Source organism: Diadema antillarum, unplaced genomic scaffold, assembly GCF_040938485.1.
Source record: "Diadema antillarum isolate AM-2024a unplaced genomic scaffold, OU_Dant_1.0 seq00000786_RagTag, whole genome shotgun sequence".
Classification (NCBI taxonomy): Eukaryota; Metazoa; Echinodermata; class Echinoidea; order Diadematoida; family Diadematidae; genus Diadema; species Diadema antillarum.
In genome coordinates this window covers 636051-656631 of record NW_027271674.1, presented here as the reverse complement: position 1 = coordinate 656631, position 20581 = coordinate 636051, and the positions used below count along the sequence as shown (strand labels likewise).

General features: G+C 37.5%; 1 protein-coding gene across 1 annotated transcript; it reads left to right on the top strand.

Annotated features, from left to right (window-relative positions):
- Positions 1-18719: 18719 nt before the first annotated feature.
- On the top strand, positions 18720-19751 carry LOC139739180 (galanin receptor type 1-like). The gene has a single exon (XM_071649795.1). It carries the CDS (start codon positions 18720-18722, stop codon positions 19749-19751), a length of 1032 nt encoding a protein of 343 aa, XP_071505896.1.
- Positions 19752-20581: the final 830 nt, after the last annotated feature.

Below are 20581 nucleotides of genomic sequence, written 5' to 3'. Positions count from 1 at the left end.
TTCCGCTTTGCGCGGTGCTGGTGGATAGTAAAGTTCCCTAATCAAAGCAAGAACAATTGCTAGTCTTCTCGTCCGTTCACAGCAAATCTTTCGGTGTACATCAAACTGGACTTGCACTTCTGTTCTTACTAAACGGGCAGTCCAAAATCGCCCCCCTAATTAGTGTGTGTGTTATCAGAGCTAGCACCCCTAATGCGACTCATCTTGCGCAGTGAGCGAGACAGAGGTGTGGTTGCGCGAGTACTGGAGTCCATTCACCTATACAGACCATCGTCAATTACTCGAGATCGTAACAACACGCCCGCGTTGATACCGAGTTAGGCACACATCCTTTATCAACTTTTTTTTTTCCTGTGTGGAAAAAAAAAAGTGCGTAGAAATGACAATACTGTAACGAACAGATCTTCCAACGACATTCTTACCGATTTTTTTCTTTTCACCAGCAGAATTCTATTCATTCAATTATTTACACTAGAAATGTATTCATTATTCAAATATTTGTTCTAAATCACCTATCATCTCCAGGAGATCAAAGATTAAAGAAACAAAATTGCTAGGTCTCCGGGTATTGTGACATTTCCTTCTACTATTTCAGTTCTTTCTCTATTCTAGCACTTCATGATCTATGCTGACCTTTATTCTGCAAGACCTGGTTAGTTGAGGTTTGCCCGTTTTTTGTTTGTTTTGTTTTATTTCGAGTTTTTCACCATATTCGTGTGATAATATTTTGTTAGCAACACAAAGCAAGCTGAACTCTATTGTTGGATTTGAGAGTCAGTTTTAGACATATTTCACTCAAAACGTACACATTATCACTTCTAGAAAGCTGTGTTTATCACTTTTTTAATCTCGAGTACGATATTATTGTGAATAATCCAACTTACTGATTAAATTCACACAATCCAATTTGATGGAAAGGAAAAAGGCGTGAAATTAATTCCATGTCTGGAAGATGAGGAAATGCAATTTTCGCTGCCATTGGAAAACACCTTTTTTTATGTTAACAGATGATAAAGAATCTTGAATCTTATGCAGGTAATGGACAAAATTGCGAGGATAACAAACATGACATAGGAAAATTCTCGTTAAGAAGATAATTACCTAGCATGGGATTTCGAATGATTTTTCAAAGACAACTGTATCTTGTTAATAATTACTGCATGTCTAGTTTCACCTTTCTCTTCCTCTCCCTCCCTCCCTCTTCCTTTTTCTTTCTTTCTATCTATCTTTCCGTCTTTCTTCCGTCTTTGTATCAATTTTTATCTGTCTGTCTATCCATGACCCTCTTTCAATCTCTTTTTTTTTTGGGGGGGGGGGGGTTCTCTCTCATTGCGCAGTATATCTTTTCCTCTCCCCTTGTCGACGTGCATATTATTCTAATGCCTGCTTCAATACCGCCGATAACACGATTGTATTCGACAGAACTATACCTCAATGGATTGACAGAGAGTGCACTACACCATGAAGGTATTGTTAAGCCCACAGGGTTGGGCGTTGTATGCCATTATGGATTTTGGGGGGCAGAACAAAGAGATAAATGATCTGCCTTTGAATTTCGCCTTCACCTATGGAGGCTTTGGTTAAAGAGCAACGCTAACCTTTCCTGCGTAGGCCGGCGCACTTAAGTGCGCCACGCCTCGGAATCTGGTGATGATTTCATGTTCATAGAATCAGCTTATAGGCGTATTCACATAGTGAGCGCTTTAATAGCCTGCCTTTCTGGGTGACTTGGCGGAAACCTTTGTTTTAATGCTCCTAATAACCCACTCATAATTAGCAAACGCGCAGTAAGTTTGCGCACCTCGTTAACGGCGTCTTTTTTTTCTAATAAAGAGAACTCTTGGCTAAATCTTAATAGATCCTATAGATCTTAATAGATCTTAATCATCCTTATTCGTCTGTCATGGGGTTTAAATTGCCTGGTCCAGACACACACTGACTTACTAAAAAGGAGGCGAAAACAAAATGACGTTTACATCATTTCCCGATCCCGCTAGGTTTAGGGCGTGGCAGGATGCAAATGCGTGAATGTAATAAGAGATGTGTCATAATCACGAAGCGATACCAAAAATCCATAGTTGAATCACGAACGCACACACACACACACACACACACACACACACACACACACAAACACACACACACAAACACACACACAAACACACACACACAAACACACACACACACATTCATATACATTATACATAGATCAATGCAGATATTAACTAGGACGTATACTTGATGGGCTTTCAACCAATACTTTCACAGGATGTTTTTGTTAAATTATACAGTCATCATGAGTCTCATCAACCATGTTTTGATAGGCGACCGGAAAGGATATCATATTTAAACTGATTCGTGCGTTTCCTACGTGTATGCGACTTAAAAATTATCAACAAAAGGGTGATAGATTGTTCACGCTTTTTCAATCATAAACTGGGTCATAGCAGAATTATAGCAGACAGAAAGCTGACAAATATCACAATCCTGGCAGCGGGGTGCGACCCCGCGAGTGATGGTTAAGAACAAAATGTAAGAATAAAACAAATTTCGAAGGCTGAAGGCAGTGAGCCATGTTAACAATAGGTCAAAATAATGGTAGTCTGGAAATAATACTCTTGTGGCATTTTTGTCCTAATATAGTAGCTATCGGTACGATTTAATAGAGTAAATACTCCACTTCGCATCGAAACGTCCACCGATATGAACATTACACAGAATTGTGTAGGCCGTTGATCAAATACATTTTCTGATGACAGACGAAACAAACAGTCTATCCAAGAACGATCGACCTATGTATTATTTAGGTTCTTTGGTGTCAATGCGTATTTAATGTTTCTTGTTGTCTGAACTACTGTAATTTGGGTTCTTTTTTGTGCTATCATTACACAAAGTGTGAAACAAATACGAAGTATAAAGTTAGAGGCTATACAAGTGGAACAGCCTATAGGTGTGCAGCCCTTCGTTAATGAATTATATGATAGGTTCCCATGGCTGAGCGCCGGGGGCTAAACCTTGTTTTACCGCCCGCCCAATGCTTTTTGATGTCACAATCCGAATCTGGATGATGCAACTCTTGCATCCTTTTATAACGAGTTCTGAGACATTCAATATAGGTCTGCCCAAGTGCTTAACCCAAAATCTCATAATATCATTCTCATAATCTAATTTTTTGTTCTCTTATTCTTTTCTTTAATCTGTACACGTATATCTTAGTTATGTTCGGATGTACACACTATAATATGTTTTATTGTCTTGAAAACAAAAAGAAGTGACTGTATTTCATTGGTAATATATATTAAATGCAGAAAATTCAAAATAATTCATTTGAATTGAAAAAAATGAGATTGAAGATTCTTGGTGGTCAGTCGTCTTCTATAGATTTCAAAATGTGGATATGCCAAATTAATATGGAATTAAACATTGTATGACAAAAAAAAATTAATTCCTGTGATATTATTTAAAAATACGCATTGTTGGTTAATGGCCTGCAAACTCCTACAATCCGTTGGTAAACGATGGTATGAGTGTTTTCGGTTACAACGATGAAGAAATTAGAGTAATATATCATGTATAAGACGTATTACTTTATGAATAAACAAAGAACTCTCCAGGGTGTATAAGTTGTTACACGGCTTCATTTACACCAAAGTACAACCACTGAAAATATGTTTTGGCAGATCTATTAAACTTATGTTGACATGATTTTGGGAGGAATATATTCACATTTACTCCTGTATTGAAATAAAGTTCAAGATGTATGGGGAATTTTCATCGTATTTATGCAACATAAATTACACATATGGATTGCGCACATTTATCTAAACTTCTTCCCGAAATCCATTCCAGATTAGATTTGTTATTTCTTTGATAATTGATATGATAATGTTATGATATTTCAGATCAAGAATAACCACAAAGACATTTTGCCATCGTTTGATAGGATGAATTTAAATACTCATATTATTGGCGTTTATGAAGGTAGAAAGAATAGTAAGCAGCTCTGCAGAGGGAGAAAGTTTGTTCGCTTAGTGTCAAAATCGTGAATGGTCTTGTTTGCGTAGTGTCGGACTCGTGGGCTGTAGGATTCATGGGTGTCGAACTCGTGACGTGCACACATTTAGACTTCTTCGATGGTACCGGGTGTGTGTAATTTTTCTTTCATTAACTTAAGTCCAAACAAATTAATGAACAATATTTGCTTTATTAAATGATGATGAGTCAAGTAATATGAGACAAGTGAATGATTAACTAAATCCTTGTCGTTTGATAAACCCACCTTATCGTTCGTAAATATTGAAAGATAATGACATTTCGCTCGGCCACCATGCATCACGACGTGAAAGTGCTAATGACCAGTCATTATTCTTAACTAATGACCTGTCATAAGCAAAATTACGTGTTAGGCAAAATAAATAGCTGGTCACGTGTACGCTCTCAACCAACCATTCGATTTGAATCTACTTTAGAATACAGAATTTCGTACTCATAAAAAGAAACCGTGTTTATTGTACGCCTCATATCTATTCTTCATCTCATTCCTTACTCCCCCACTTCATATAAAGCTTTACTGGGCGTTCAATAGTACCTGGATTGTTTGACAGTCGTTAAAAGGGACCTTTCGTTGGCAGCGAACAAGTAAGCCTTCGAGCTAAATTCGCCATGTTTATGGCCTTCATATACCATTCAAACACGTTCCACTACGGATTGGAAATTAAACAGAAAAAGAAAAAAATATATGACAATTCATCTCACAAGGTAAATGGGGTGAATATATACATACCTGACCTCTATTGGTTATTATCATCTATATAGGACGTTTTATAACAAAACAAAATGACCCCCTCAAAAAAAAAAGGAAAATAAGGAACAGAGAGAGAGAGAGAATCAAATTTAGCATTTAACTGAGTTTTAGCTTGTAATGTAATGGGCATTGCCAATGTTCTTACTCTATGTATTTTACAAAGCTGTCTACTTCTTATCTTATTTGGCCAGATCTGACTTAATCATTTTATCGCTGCCTGTCCAGACAATGCTAGAGTTGACCATCTAAAAAAAGTTCGAGGAATTGATTCGTCGTTGGTTTCACCGCAGCTGGGAATTATTTTCATAATATGATTGAAAAGTCATAAGAGTATATCTTCTCTATCAGAATCATCGCCAATTTATAATGTATGTGACATTTGTACACGACCGGGTGCTTCTATATGTGTGTGAAGGACTGTATTTTCACGATTTCATCTGGTGTTATCGGATGACACATCCACACTCAAATCCATAGAATTACTGGGAAAATGAGTTAACACGAAACTGATTTAAAAGAGCAAATACTCAGATGTGACAACTACTATTGGTGCCGGAGTGATTTTGACAGAATGTTGTTTGTAAAATATCAATGTAAACAACAAACGAAGACATGCAAAGCAAACAAAATCATATGCTTCATCAATAGCCGTTAATCCCCCGACTTCATCTTCAAAGAAAGCATTATTATGCATCAATAAAGAATTGTTGTTGATTCCACGAATCACTTAGAAAAGTGGATCTTCATATCTACTATAGCCTTATACATTGGCCACATTCCTTTGAAAGAAATATCTTGAGTCAGTTCGTGTTACTTTGTAAGTTGATCTCCACTCACGATAGATATGTTATTGTTGTGTTCTTGTGGGAACACCGCGGTGTGAGTCGATAAGAGTCTAAGGACTCATTTTGAGGATATTCTGAGGCTGCATCTTGCCTAATGCAGGCATCTTTAGCTGGGAAAGATATGGCACTTGTGAACGCTGGCGTAAGCCCCAACAATAATCACAGGGCCATTGGCAGATCATGCATTTCCAAATGTGTTAAAGGTAAATTAGATCACAGCATGACGAAAAAAAAAAATGGTGATAAACTTAAAGGAACATATTAGCAAAAAAAAAATCAGGTTTTACATAATATATAATTATCAAAATAAGATAATGAGAATTGTTGTTGAATCAAAGACGTATGATACTTATATGGAAGCATGTTTGTATGCATAATGTATGTATGTATGTGCTTGGGCAAATTGCCACGGGCTGGGTAATTTCGACGCGGATGTTTTGTGTATACTGTCGCTCTTTTTGGTTTATTCCCTTCCTCCATTCATTCAAAACCGCATCAACGTAAATGACAATAAAAAATGGTGACTGAAATATTTTCAATTGTATAACATCGAATTCAGGCAGTTGTCCTTTGAAGTTCGTGCGCGCAAAATTTGAAGTGGATGTCACGCCCAATGAAGCACGTACAGACAAACGTGGGATGAGCTTTTATTCTCGACTAGCTGCCGTAACGCTAAGAGCCATCGTGTAATTAACTTTTGACTCCTGCAAGGAATCGGCTAATCATGTAGCCTCCAGTAATTTTATTATACAGCGCTAGTTGCAGCAATCGGAAACATTTTCAGGAGATATTGTGCCTTCATATCTTACCGAAACTTCCTCGAAGCTGTCTATTTGTTGTTCTTTTTTTTAATCTTTTCAGCAGTCCCCTCCGTTTTGTAACAACTTTGATTTTGGTACATGCAGTGATGCTACACAGTAATATGATTGCATTTCCGTTCAAAATATCTTTTGCTTGATCATATGAAATTATTTGCATTACTTTAGATATATTTGTAAAATGTTACACTGTAATTACATTTGGGATAGAGATGAAATAAAAGTGAAATGAAATGAAATGAAATAGAATGGAATGGGTTGGAATGGACTGGATTGAAATGAAATAAAATGGAAGGAAATAAAAGAGATGAAAGACTTCTTGCGAGAGCAAGAAAGGTCCACTGAATATTTGCATATCGGATGTGCTATAGATCATGACATCCTGGCAAAACTTTTTACTATACTCTGATAAATATTCATATATGTAGAACAAGGTGATATGTTACCAGTAGCAGCAGGACAATCTCAATCACAAGAAGTTATAGCAGTCATTCTTGACAAGTAATTGAGTTGTTTGTTGACGTTGAAGCAGCGAGTACTAAGATTGTACTGTACTGTCTTCGTAATGTAATGTAGTGTTTTGTATATCATTGCTGTATTTCTTTTGTTTTGTTCTTGCATCTGTGTATTTGTTCATCCCTCGTTGTGTAAAAATATGAAAATGATTACCATCAATGCATTTTTTTATTGATTATCCGGGTCGGTCAGATTTTAAGGAAACTTTTAATTCCTCGTTGGCTGCTTCCCTTCAGCTTTATGTATTCCGTAGATCCATTTCCTCTATCCAAACCACGAAACATGCAGTCACCTGTGCATGTACTGAACAAGACACAATACTTACCTTTTCCTCCAGGATATTATGAGGTTTACATTTGGTTTGACAATGTAAATGTAAATGTAAATGCAAACTCCTTGTCATTCATCTAATCAATCCTGTTTACAGCCATAAAATTCTGCTATAATTTGGATACTTCATAATGTCTCGAGCATCTTTGATACAAAATGTGTGTAATTATGGTATTGTATGGTGCACATTTTCCAAAGGAAAATTAAAATAAAAATCATCTTGTATCAAATCATTACTACATACGTGAGCATTTTCTATATACTATTCATTATTTCAACCCCTTCTAATGTAATGGTGCGTTTAAACAATCATGTTGTATTGTCACATTGTCAGCATCCACACAGAGCCCGTCCGCCGGAAGATAATGATTTATTCCACTTCCATGAGTATTCATAATTTGTAAAAGCTCAGTTAAAGAAACATTGGTTGCACTTATAGTCTGACAACTCTTACTGTTTAAAAGATCCCAATACATGTACTTATACTTTAGGTTTGCCGATCTTATTTGGACCGTGCCAAAGACCGTAAAAGAGCATTCACATCCTCACCATGCATCTGTCTCCTTTTATATAGTAAATAAGGAATATCTTATTTGCCAAAAGCAATTCACTTTCTCAAACATCAAAATCTACGACATTATCTCCAAAGCTTCTGTTTAGGTGGGTTTTCCTTCTTATAGCCTGGTTCTGAAAATTACTACACCTTATGGGCAGCATCAAAGCATTATCGTGGCACAGAATTCACATTATGCTGTCATTGACTGTTTCCACTTACACACGCCAATATCTTGTGTAGCCTGTAAAGAGACCTACAAATTTCAGAGTAACGATGATCTAACTGTTCCTGGCTTGCATATTCATAAATACTTTCCTTCCGTAATTCCTGAAAAAACAGTAAGGTTAATACATCCGTGTAGCCGAACTGAGAAATTATTGTATATGCACCTTCCCCCATTCCACTTGAAAGACAGCTCTCTGGGTTTAGACGAATCATGAGTGATATTGATTGGGGTATCACTCCTCAATATTCAAGCATCTTGCATTTCTTAACTTCTTATACACTTTGACTGCAAAGTCACAACCAGTGCACGTCTGATAACTATCACATAAGTCAACATATACATTTTGGATGTTTTGAAACAATTCGAGGGGAAACAATATTGTAGTGCATGCCCGATAAATACTTAGCAAATAAGTCAACATATCAATTTTGGATGTTATAAAACAATTTATGGGAAACAATAAGGCAGCTCACGTCTGATAACTATCATATTAGTCAACATATACATTTCGGATGTTATATGCAACAATTCAAGGTAAAAAATAGGGCAGTGCACGCCAGATGAGCACTTATCAAATAAGATGTTATGAAACAATCCATGGGAAACAATAGGGCAGTGCGCGTCTGATAAACACTTATCAAAATAAGTCAATATATAAAATTTGAATGTTATGAAACAATTAGTGGGAAGTGATAAGGAAGTGGACGTTTGATAAACACTTATCAAATGAGTGAACATATAGATTTTGGATTCTATATAACAATTCATACGAAACAATGGCATAATCATTCAATTTGATGAAATTCTTGCGTCAAGTTGTTTTCATTGCAACTGATTGACAAAGTGCCCTACATCGACGTAAATAAGTACTGAATTGATGCGTGTTTTAGTAGTGGCCATGACAAATGAAATCACGGGCATAGCCTACATACTCTGGCAGGATTCGAACCTGCGACCTCCTCATTACCGGTCATGGCTACTACTAAAACACTCTGATCAGAAGTCGTAGGTTCAAATCCTGCTCGAACATTATTATGTGAAGTTGTCAGTACCGTTATCATCTTCTTGATTATGCCTTATATTGTCCAGGGTATCCTCGATCTTCAGTGTTGCCACTGCTCTACCACACAGTCCTGCCATTATTATTGCCCTAGCGTTGCCAGGTAAGTCCTACCCATGGATTTGTAATCATACCTGGGTCGAGAGGGGCGTGGCGAGTAAAAGCATTTTTTTTCTCCAAGGACGCGAGCACCGGGCGGGAATCGAACTCGGGTTATCCGATTGGGAGTCGGGAGTCATACTTAGCTACTGCACTCCTAATTAACACGTAACCCTATACCGGCATTGAAGTAAGCAAATGAACATTAAATTCATTTTTTTCATGTTCATAATATCCTTCAATAAACAATTAAAAACCTCATTACCTAGATGTGATAAATTGAGCCTGCCCAAGGTAGATAAACCGCGCCCAATACAAACTCAGAGGCTAAGTTTTATCTTGACCCGATGTATGAAGGGGACATGATATGACATAACCTTTAAATTATATGAAACTGTCAATACACCACCCTCACATTGGCAACGCAGCTAAGAAAAAAAAATGAGAGGCATATGTGTTTTTGATTTGCATCCATGTACGTAGGCGATGTGTATTCACTCGTGCAAAATTCGGTATGTAACTCGATCGAGGATGAAAGGGAGTTCGAGATTATGAAAACAAAAATCGTTAATACATGGTGAGAACGGCGGGCTCCTTTGTCATGGTTGTGTACATTACTCTGATCAGCCCTAGTCGTCTCCTTTTGGCTTTGTGACTCGATCCGTAGAGTCGTTACAAAAGTCACTATAACGAAGAGGTTCTGCAGTAATGAAGAACAATGTTTTGATTTTCATCATTTTTGTTGCTGTCGCGTGCTGCTGATTTTTTATGCTATTATATAGGAAGAATATCTCGTCACAATTGCTGTCATTAGCGGCAGCCTGAAACTGGCAAAGTACTTTATGTACGCTTCATTTTGAACATGATCTAGATTGACATAAACGCCGCTTAGCATGCAGTACAAAACGTATGTGTCACAGTGAGGGCATGCTCAGAGGTTGTTTGTCCAAACTAAAAAATACAGGTTTTGTTACGAAGTCAATGCATTGTATTAGGACTGTGTTAAATCATTCCATTAGAAATCAAAGGATTGGTGAAGACCATAAGCAATTTTAACAAAAATGAATCAATAGTAAATGTAACTAATATTAGTAACTACTATGACAGGAATTGTGTACTATGTTACTATAGTGTCACGGAAGGAAGCTGAAGACTTTCTTTTTGTAAAAAACCCAACAGGGACAGCAGCCTCAAGAATGCGGCATGCGTGAAGTTCGGTAAATGCAGGAATATACATAACTTTCTTTTTTTCGGAATACAGTTTTATAACATCAATGTCGTATAAAGATGTTAAGATTTAATGTATCGCATACCTTCACCTTCGCTTGTGGTCATATACGTAGACGTTAGTGAGTTATGAATCAGACAGCTCAATACAGGGGCCGCGGGCGTTTCATAATAATGGAGGGAGGGAAGTACTAGCAGTGAGTCATGAGTGCAGCTATTGTGTGTGTTTTACTTTTTCTTTATTTTTCGATTTACATAAGTTTTTCTTTTATTTTTATCTTGAGAGAAATGAATGTGGAGAGTGCAGCCCCAGCATCTCCCTATCCCCCTCCCCATCAGCGGCCCTGTGTTGTATGTGCACCTCAAGAGAGCAGCACAAACAACATAAGGCCAAGTAAAAAAAGAAACCAGTTTCTCGTCCTCGCGCGCATCGATTTTGGCCGCCGCATCGATTTTTTTACTATTTACTATTTTCAAAATGGCGCTGAAAATACCAAGAAATTCATAATTCTCGTCCCAGCCCGCTCCCCGCCCGCATCGATTTTCAGTTGCCGCATCGACTTTTTTGATATTTACTATTTTTTCGGCCGCCGAAAAAAAAAATCGACAATTCACCTACCAATCGTGATGTCTCATTTCTAATTACGCCTTGCGTCCTCTACTTAGCTGTAGTACAGCTGTAGCTTCTGGTATGTACATGTATATAAACGCATGCATTTCACTGCGAGCTCGGCAAGAAGGAATGACCCACAAAGCAGTCGAACTGTAGTTGGATGGGCGCGGGCGCGGGCCTGGGCTAGCTGTGATGTACAGCGCACTCGGTACGTCGTGAGCGCGATAGCGGCAACATTTTTTGCGATCAATCGCTGATATTCCACGCATATTTCGCGCATTGTTCGTATTTTTCCCCGTTTCTCATATTTCAAGCGGATGAATTGCACTGTACAAATGCTTGTAAGGATTGTATCGAGTTTGTATACATTTTCATGTCATTGTGACTACAATTGTATGTGCATGTGTGTGCAGTGTCGGAAGGTACGGTGCCGGTGCAGTGGCCGTGCCGCACCGTATTGGCAAAGTGTGCGTGTCTGTAGCTGTCCAGGGTCGCCATCCCCTGGTCTGTCAGCTGTCTGCACGCACGCATGAACACATTCGAATGTGTAGAGGCCCGTACACTCTGCTCTGTAACGTTGCATCGCTGAGCGATTTATTGTTCTATTTTGAAGAGAAAATGAATGCGCTTTTCCAGCAAATGTAGAATTATCGAATGGGTGTATCTACAAAATAAATAACTTTTCCACGGATTCTGGTTTGTCTCGTATTTCTGCGGGATACTTTTCTTTACGATGTAAATTCACGGACACGGCCGTGAGTCGTATCATCTGTAGTGTGGTATACAATCATTCGTCATCCAAATGATGAGTGATTTTCAAATGTCTTTTTAGAACATGAAGAAACATCTTTAAATGTTTAATACTATAATGACATATCAGTATCATTTTGACATCCATCTGCAATATTGTACAACAGTTTCCAGTTAAATGTGCTACAATTGTACTGTGAAGAAATGCAGATACATACCAGCTGTGTGGACACAAAAAGTCACAAACACCAATGATGAATAAAGCAGTTTTTTGAATATCATGGAATTTATTTCAGTCGTACATTCTTTGTTGAAAGACATGTTTTATACCTGTTTCTAAATAGCGCAATACATCAGAATTGCAAGTACACTGGTATCAGAAATGTCATAAACACTAAATACCAGTATTAAGATGGTCATTTTTCCTTGACATCTGTAGTGGAAAGAAAAAGCAAATGTATTTCTGCATGCATGAAGTTTCATTTCAAGTATGGTACATAATCTATTTGTTTGAAAATGCACAGAGTGCAGGCAAAACATACACTTGAGACCTGGGGGGCATTTCATGAAGGAACTTGTCGGATAAAATATCTGACAAGTCAATTATATCCGACAAGTTTTGAGAAATTCTTTAGTCTGATTGGCTGATTTCTCTGAACTTGTCGGATATAATTGACTTGTCGGACATTTTATCCGACAAGTTCCTTCATGAAATGCCCCCCTGGGGGGCATTTCATGAAGCATTTTGTCTGACAAGTTGTCGGACAAATTGGGCTCTCAGCCAATCAGATGCAAGGATTTCAATATATAGCTTGTAACAGTTTGTCAGAAAAATATCCAACCAAAATGCTTCATGAAATGCCCCCCAGGGGGCGTTTCAAGAAGGAACCTGTCGGATAAAATGTCCGACAAGTCAATTATATCCGACAAGTTCAGAGAAATCAGCCAATCAGACTAAAGAATTTCTCAAAACTTGTCGGATAAAAGTGACTTGTCAGATATTTTATCCGACAAGTTCCTTCATGAAATGCCCCCCAGGGGGGCATTTCATGAAGCATTTTTGTCCGACAACTTGTCGGACAAATTTGCTCCCAGCCAATCAGATGCAAGGACTTCAGTAGCTTTTAACATTTTGTCAGATGAAATATCTGACAAAACGCTTCATGAAATGCCCCCAGGTCTCTCATAACACAGCTACCAGAGTGATATTTCATTTCATAAATTGGATATAGAAAATAGTAAAGCCCTCTCTCGTTAGGTACCTTTCTCAGAATTACCGGTCGAGAAACACACTTTCATTTTGACAATCCTCGAAAAAATAGTAAGATATCAAATAGTAAGGACCTCCCTCATCGCCTTGCTCAAAAAACCCGGACGAGAAACTACTATCTTTTTTTACTTGGCCTAATAATGATCAATCCGACTTTGCCATTTTTATGTCTCTGCCACGAAGTGGTGCCGGAGGCATTGTGTTTTCGGGTTGTCCGTCCTTCCGTCCGTCTGTAATCAATTTTGTGGACAGCCTACGTGAAAAAAAAAAAAAAAAAACTTTTTAGGTATCCTATGAAATTTGGCATGTATGAAGGAGTGAAGTTATGCCTATCAACTTTTGGGTGCATATGCTCAAGGTCAAAGGTAAAGGTCATTTTAATGCTCAAAATGTCTCTATTTCCCCCATATCTGTGCAATGCCTGAAGGTATTTTCTTGAAACTTACTAGTAGTGTATACATGTTGTGCCCAATAAAGATTCTCTAGTGAGAGTTTTAGGTCATGAGGTCAAAGGTCAAGTGAAAATGTCACTTTTTTCTCCATATCTCGGAAATGGTTCAAGGTATCTTCATGGAACGTAGTAGGCCCTACATGTGCAGTAAATAGGCAGTGATTATCATGGGAATTTTGGGGTCATGGGGCTTAAGGTCAGGGGGGTCAAAGGTCAAGGTCAATTCTTCAAACTGTTACTTTTTCCCTTTTATTTATGTAATGCCTGCAGGTTTTTTTTTTTTTTTAACTTGGTGTATACATGTACAGTAATTACCCAACAGAGATTCTCTGGGAAGTTTTTTTTTGCCAAAAAGGTCAAAGGTCAAATGATCAAAGATCAAGTGAAAGTGCTGAATTGCACTTCTCCATATCTCAGAAGTGGTTCAAGGTATCTTGAAACTTAGTACATATTTATACATGTTCTGCCTGACAGTGATTCTCTTGTGAATTTTAGGGTAATAGGGCCAAAGGTCAAGGGTCAAAGACAGGTTTAAATGTTAACAATTTACTATTCAATGCAAAAATTACACTTTTTCTCCATACCTCGAAAATTACTCTATGCATTAACTTATAAAAGGGTTAAAAGTCAAATAAAAAAACTACAACATATCCTTTATACAGTGCTAGCAACTTTATCTGATACTTATAAAAGCAGAAGTGATGATCAGTTCTCTTAATTCACAACAACCAATTAAGATCTAACAAATAACTTGGCAACGTTCAGATATTACATTTTCTCCATAAATATTGGGTTTTATTATCATAGCTGGGATAAGCCTTCGATATGATTTCCAAAAAGTGATCACTTGTTCTCAGAGTGTGATATCTTGCGACATAATTGCTCATAAACATTATAACAGCATCATCGAAGCAGCAGAGTATCTTAGTATTGTTGTGGTAAATGAATGATAACAAGGTTCTAAACGGGTGTCGTTGCTGACACCTACAAATAGATTAAGATTCGACTTGCAATGAAATACACATACTTATTTCTTTTGCTTGATATCCTTGATATTGCTAAAAGGAAAAGTTCATTTATTATGATTCATAGGCGACCTAGCCGGCCTATATTAGATAGCTTCTAACACAGGTGTATATATAATTGTACATTTGAAATATGTTGAGCTATGCATTGTACATTTCCACTATATTACGAATAGGATTAGTAGTCTCTGATTTTGTCATTCTCAATGTGTATTTGTGCGCATTTTGTATATTTTAAGAAGTGGACAAATGAAATCAAACTGAAGCTGAAACTTAAACAACAACTTCAATGTGACTTCATTAAGCGACAAAGCTTCACAGTGAAAACAGAAAATATCTCTCCAAATGTAACAGTCAACACCTCTTTTGACCTCATGTTCTGTAACAATGAAATTACTCGCCAATTGCTTTCTGCACTTTCATATTATTTTCGAAATGTGTTTCAATAATGCTTAAAGTAAAATTGCAATTATACGCTAAACACAAGAGTTAGAACATTGACGCTGCTCTTCTTACAACAGGTTCCTGTAGAAATAATTACCCTTTTTTATATATGAGTCATTAGCTGTGCAAGTCATCAAATATTCTATATTTTGTACCCACGATAGAGGGCGCAATAGTTGATTACCATTGGTGCGTGCGCATAAAGGTTCTTGAGGTTAACGGACAATTGACACGTACTATGTATACAGTTAGGCAAATACGATAAATAAAAGCATTAAGCGAAATGTTCACATATCCACAGAGATAAACAATAATTCACATCAGATGTACAGAAGTGTATAATGATAACTAAAAGTAGTACCAGATTGCTGCTGGATATAGCATTCAGACGGAACTTCCTAGATAGCAAAATTTGATTTGGAGTTGTGAGGTTATACATGATGAACATATCAATAGATGCAAAACAGCATCATCGTTATCAAATGAATTCACGTAGTATATTCCTTTCACAGGAAATATGCTTCAACATGAGTCAACTGCTGAATCCCAGGAAGGAATTATTCAAGCTTAAAGGACAAGTTCACCATCATAGACATGTGGGTTGAGTGAATGCAGCAATATTAGTAGAACACATCAGTGAGAGTTTGAGCAAATCGGACAATCCGTTAAAAAGTTATGAATTTTTGAAGTTTCTGCTCAGTCACGGTTGGATGAAAAGACTACTATAGCTTGTGATGTCACATGAGTACAACGATACAAAGAAAGAATAAAGAAAATTCAACATATTTCAATTTTTCTCGCATAACAAAAGAACACTCGACTTCTCTCTTTCAGAAGGCAGGGGGAATAATATTACCCTTAACATACGTCAGTAGCAAGTCGAAGAACTGTGCACTTTATTCAAAAAGTAAAGTTTTGTGAAATTCTCTTTTTATTTTCCTTATATAGTTGTACGCATGTGGCATCATACACTGTAGTAGTCTTCTCTTCCAGCAGTGACTGCGCAGATACTAAAAATATTTGTAACTTTTGAACGGATTGTCCAATTTTCCTCAAACTTTCACTGATGTGTTCTACTAATATTGCTGCATTCTCTCAATCCTTATGTATATGAAGGTGGACTTGTCCTTTAATCCTTTCCAGTTCAGATTCTGAATTCTCCACATTTTTTTTTTTTAGCAGTTCGCCGTTGATAATGGGTTAACTGATTTACAAACGAACGGGGTTCTCGGATTTTAAAACTGAAAAGTAGCCTAATATAGTTATGAGCATGACATAAAAAATTTTACAACTTAACCCGACGATATGTTATGAACTGTTAAAATCGTTACAGTAGTCGGTAACTATAAAGAAGTAATCATAATTATCTTCTGCAGATTCTAAATGTAAACACTATATATTCCAAATATTTCAAGATGTCTTGTTATTCGTAAAAGATTCGGTTACAACTATGAGGCGAAGGAGAATTGGCCGATAAGGCAAGTGTTTTTTCCCTCTGTATTTTTTTTTTCTTTGCAGAAGATGAATGATAGTCTATCTATGGTAGTAATTGATTCAATTTTGCAATATCGAGTGACGTTTTCATGACGTGGATGAATTTATACTTATGGGCGTAGAATCGACTTTTAAAGCGGCAGTAGGATCATGCCAGCTTGAATTACAAATTGGTATTGAGTCGTAATCCCGGGGTCATAATGTATTTAAAGGAAAGTCTTTTTGCAATCCTTTTTGTCTGCCCTCACATCATCCTCGTAGCTGCGCACATTTTCAGTTCAGTTCAGCTCATTTTAGTGGCAACTGGAAAAGAAAAATCTGGTGGTCTGATTTACTTTCAGTGATGGATCGTTAAACCCATCTGATTTGATTTGATTTGAGTTGAATATATTTCTACTTTGTCTTCACAAGAACACAGAACCGTAAAGATTGAGAAGCTTGAGAGTAACTGTAAGAATTGAAGATGTCCCGCAAATAAAATTATTGGTAGCTTAAACGAAAACGAAATAAGAAGAAATGATTAAAGAATGTTCATTATTTTGCAATTTTCTTAATTCGTAACCTTCTTGATAAAACATAAAATGTTTTGACTGATTTTCTTCTGCGAAATTAGTCAGCGAATCAATCTTGAGCATGTTGACATACAGATTAGATTATCGGAGACCTAGACTGGACTCTAGTAGACCTTGCAAGAAATCTGTGCACATTTAGCAGTGCTTAGCACTCAACGCTCAAGAGGCTGAAGTCCCACGAGCCTCACGTGTCAAAAGTACAATTTCAGCGAGCGAAACTGCAGTGGATGACATTGATTGAAGTAAAACGACCGATAGGTCTATATCAGTATATGATATGAAAACATCGTGCATTTACAATTTTCCATGGAGCTTTTTTTTTGTAAATTGATATGTTGTTAAACTGAACAAAATACCACTTACGTGACCATAGCCACACAAAAAAATAAAAATAAAAGTGAGGCAATGCGGCTATTTGGCTTCATTGAAAACATTGGAAATACAGTAGAAGAAAGGAAAGCGCAGTAAAAAAAAGAGGGAAAGGAGAAACAGTTTAAGAGATATTAAAGTAGAACTACTTTCATCTCTTTCCTGTCGGTTTCAAAGAACCACTTACTGATTTGAAGTCATCACTCCAGAATGGGTAGTTTCCATTATCTCTTTCAAAACGCGTATCGAGCGATGGGTCGATAATTTTTATTGATCTGAGCTGATGTACAAAAGCAATGCTGAAGTGATCATGGCATACAGACTAGAGAAACTTCCACAAAAGCCATAGATACCTATGAAAAAAATGTGATGCAAGGGGTATTAAATTTTAAAAGATAAAGATGACATTCGATATATTCGTTTTAACTTTTGCCTTCTCTCTGAGTGTGCTTTTTATGGCCAAGACGAATTGCCAGTATATGGCTGCAAGCTTTCAGTTGCTTTATAGAAATGGCTATCCTCAAAATGAGTACATGGAAAACACACCGATAGGCCATCGTGGCAATTGTTCAAAGGTTTATTGTTAGTTTTTTTTTTATATCTTCGTTTTTACTCCCATGCATCGTCCAAGTTTAAACTAACTCCTTGCACACAGTTGCTTTCTCAAGGTGAATTTAAAGAAATGGTGAATCGATGAAATATCTTATTAAATAACTTTTTTTTTCAGAGAGATTGTTAGTACAGTAAAGGATAGAATATGTCACGTACGTACAAGGGTGAATCAAAAGTGCTTTAACGGCAATTTAAAAATAGGTTCAAATGGTCAAATAAAATATAAGAAAAGAGATTTTTTTTTGGTTTTTTCTTTAGTCAACGCATATTTGCGAGTGAGGGTTTTCTTCATGACATCATTCAACATGTTAATTTAAATGATTGCATTAGATAAACGTTTTAGAACCGTCGAATTCTAGCCAATAGGAGGAGAGGAGAGCTTTTCTTCGTTACGTTTAATATTAAATACATATATATATAGCAAGCCAAGTCACTGGGGATTGATGGAAAGTGATTTCTTATATAAGTAACACTTCGGTTAATTGCTAAGTCACTAATATCAGTGCTTTTTGAACTTTTGACTTTTGTGACCACGGTTGTGTCGGCGCGAGTGCATACAGCCAGAGTTAGAGCTTTAGATATACAGCGTTATCCTGTTTCATTTACACGAAATCGTGGCTCACGATTGAATCTAAAAAATGAACGATTCGACAACCACTGCGAGTGATATCAACGTCGTCGAAATCGAGCTTTCGCGACCAACTTTCATCATTTACATTTGTTTCGGTATACTAGGCGTGGTCGGTAACGGGATTGTGCTCTTCGTCATCGCGCGAGTCAAAGAGCTCCGCGATACCACCAACCTCCTCATCGCCAACCAATCCCTCATCGATTTCACGTCGTCACTCCTGCTCATGGCCTTGTTCGTGGCGCCGCTGCCTCCTCTGCCGAGACACAACCATCTTCTCGCCAGCTTTCTCTGCGGCTTCTGGTACACGCAGTATCCCTTCTGGGCCACGTTCCCGGCGACGGTCATCAACCTGGCGATTCTGACGACAGAGCGGTACCTGGCGGTGGTCAAACCTTTGCGTTACCGCTTTAAGATGAAACCGCGCAACGCTGTCCTCGTCTTCTTAATCCCATGGATTTCTGGCTTCCTGTATATGAGCTACCTCCCCTTCCTGACGCGGGTGGACGACTTTCTTTGTTTCCAGTTTCTCTGGCTGAGCGAGATCATGCAGCCAGTGGTCGGCATCTGCACATTTGTGATCTTTTTCTTTCTGCCATTTGTCGCGATGATCACCATGTACGGCCATATCGTGGTGGCGCTTCGTAAACAAGACGCCGCCTTTTCGAGCAAGCTCAAAGGAGGGGTTCATCAGTCCAGAGACTACCGGAACGTCGCCCGCAGAAACATCATCAAGACCATGATGCTTCTCTGCATATCGTACGCCGTCTGCTGGGCACCAAATCAAATTCTATACCTCTTCTACTGCCTTGGCGGCTATGTCGACTTCAATGGGTTGGTCTATTACGTGACGGTGTGCGTCGGTTTCATCAACATGTGGACAAATCCTTTTATCTACACGCTGCAGTATCGGAAATTCCAGCTGGGACTGGCGACTGCTTTTGGATGGCGCCAGAATCCTCCAGGAGTTCACCACGCCACCACAGTAAGTACCGGAACAGAGGTGAGACAGATTGTTCCAGGGGAACAGCCTTCTTCGTAGAAGGCCAAATAAGCAGGACTTATCGTAATTATTGAAGCATTCCTTATGATCAGACGATGACTTTGTATTATATTATTTGTTTTCGGTGTGAATCTCTAGAGGCTAACCACTGTTGCTAATGTTTTCATTATTGTGTCAACGTTTCCCTATGAACTCGCAAGAGTTCTGCAGTGGCTCTCATTCCAAATTCCTCGACACCATTTTTTCCCTTATTTAATCAAATGTCACTGCCATCAAGAGATCGAAATTTGTCTATTGTGAAGGTATTTTGTCATTGCTCAGACAATTTCATTTTGTTTCTTTTAAATATAAATCGAATAGATATATATTAGATGTAAACCTTGTGAACAGCAGAGACAGACCAAACTCCCTTCTGACCGTTTTCTCAATACGATGAAAAAAGAATCACTTAATTGTATACACCATGCTGGAATATAAGTAGAGCCATGCAAAAATATGAAAATTAGTTAATTAATGTAATAAGATCAAATCTACTTTTCATACGGTTAATATTCTGAGAGATCAATGACATTTGCAAAGAAGCAAAATATGAAGCAAATTATCAGTAAAAAATAAGTAAAAAAAAGGAAAAATGCTTTTCTACTATCCAGCCTTGTCTTTTAGAATATGTTTGGAAACAAATTGTATTCATTTTCTGGATCTGTATTTTGCACGGATGATTTATGATACCGTAGTTATCATGATCATTACGTTTATGTTTCATTTCATTTCATCAAACATAGCACATGTTTTAGCTAGTCTGACATTTTTAAATTTCTCTTTTTGATAAAGATATTTTGCAATATGCTCTGTACTACCGAAGCAATGTT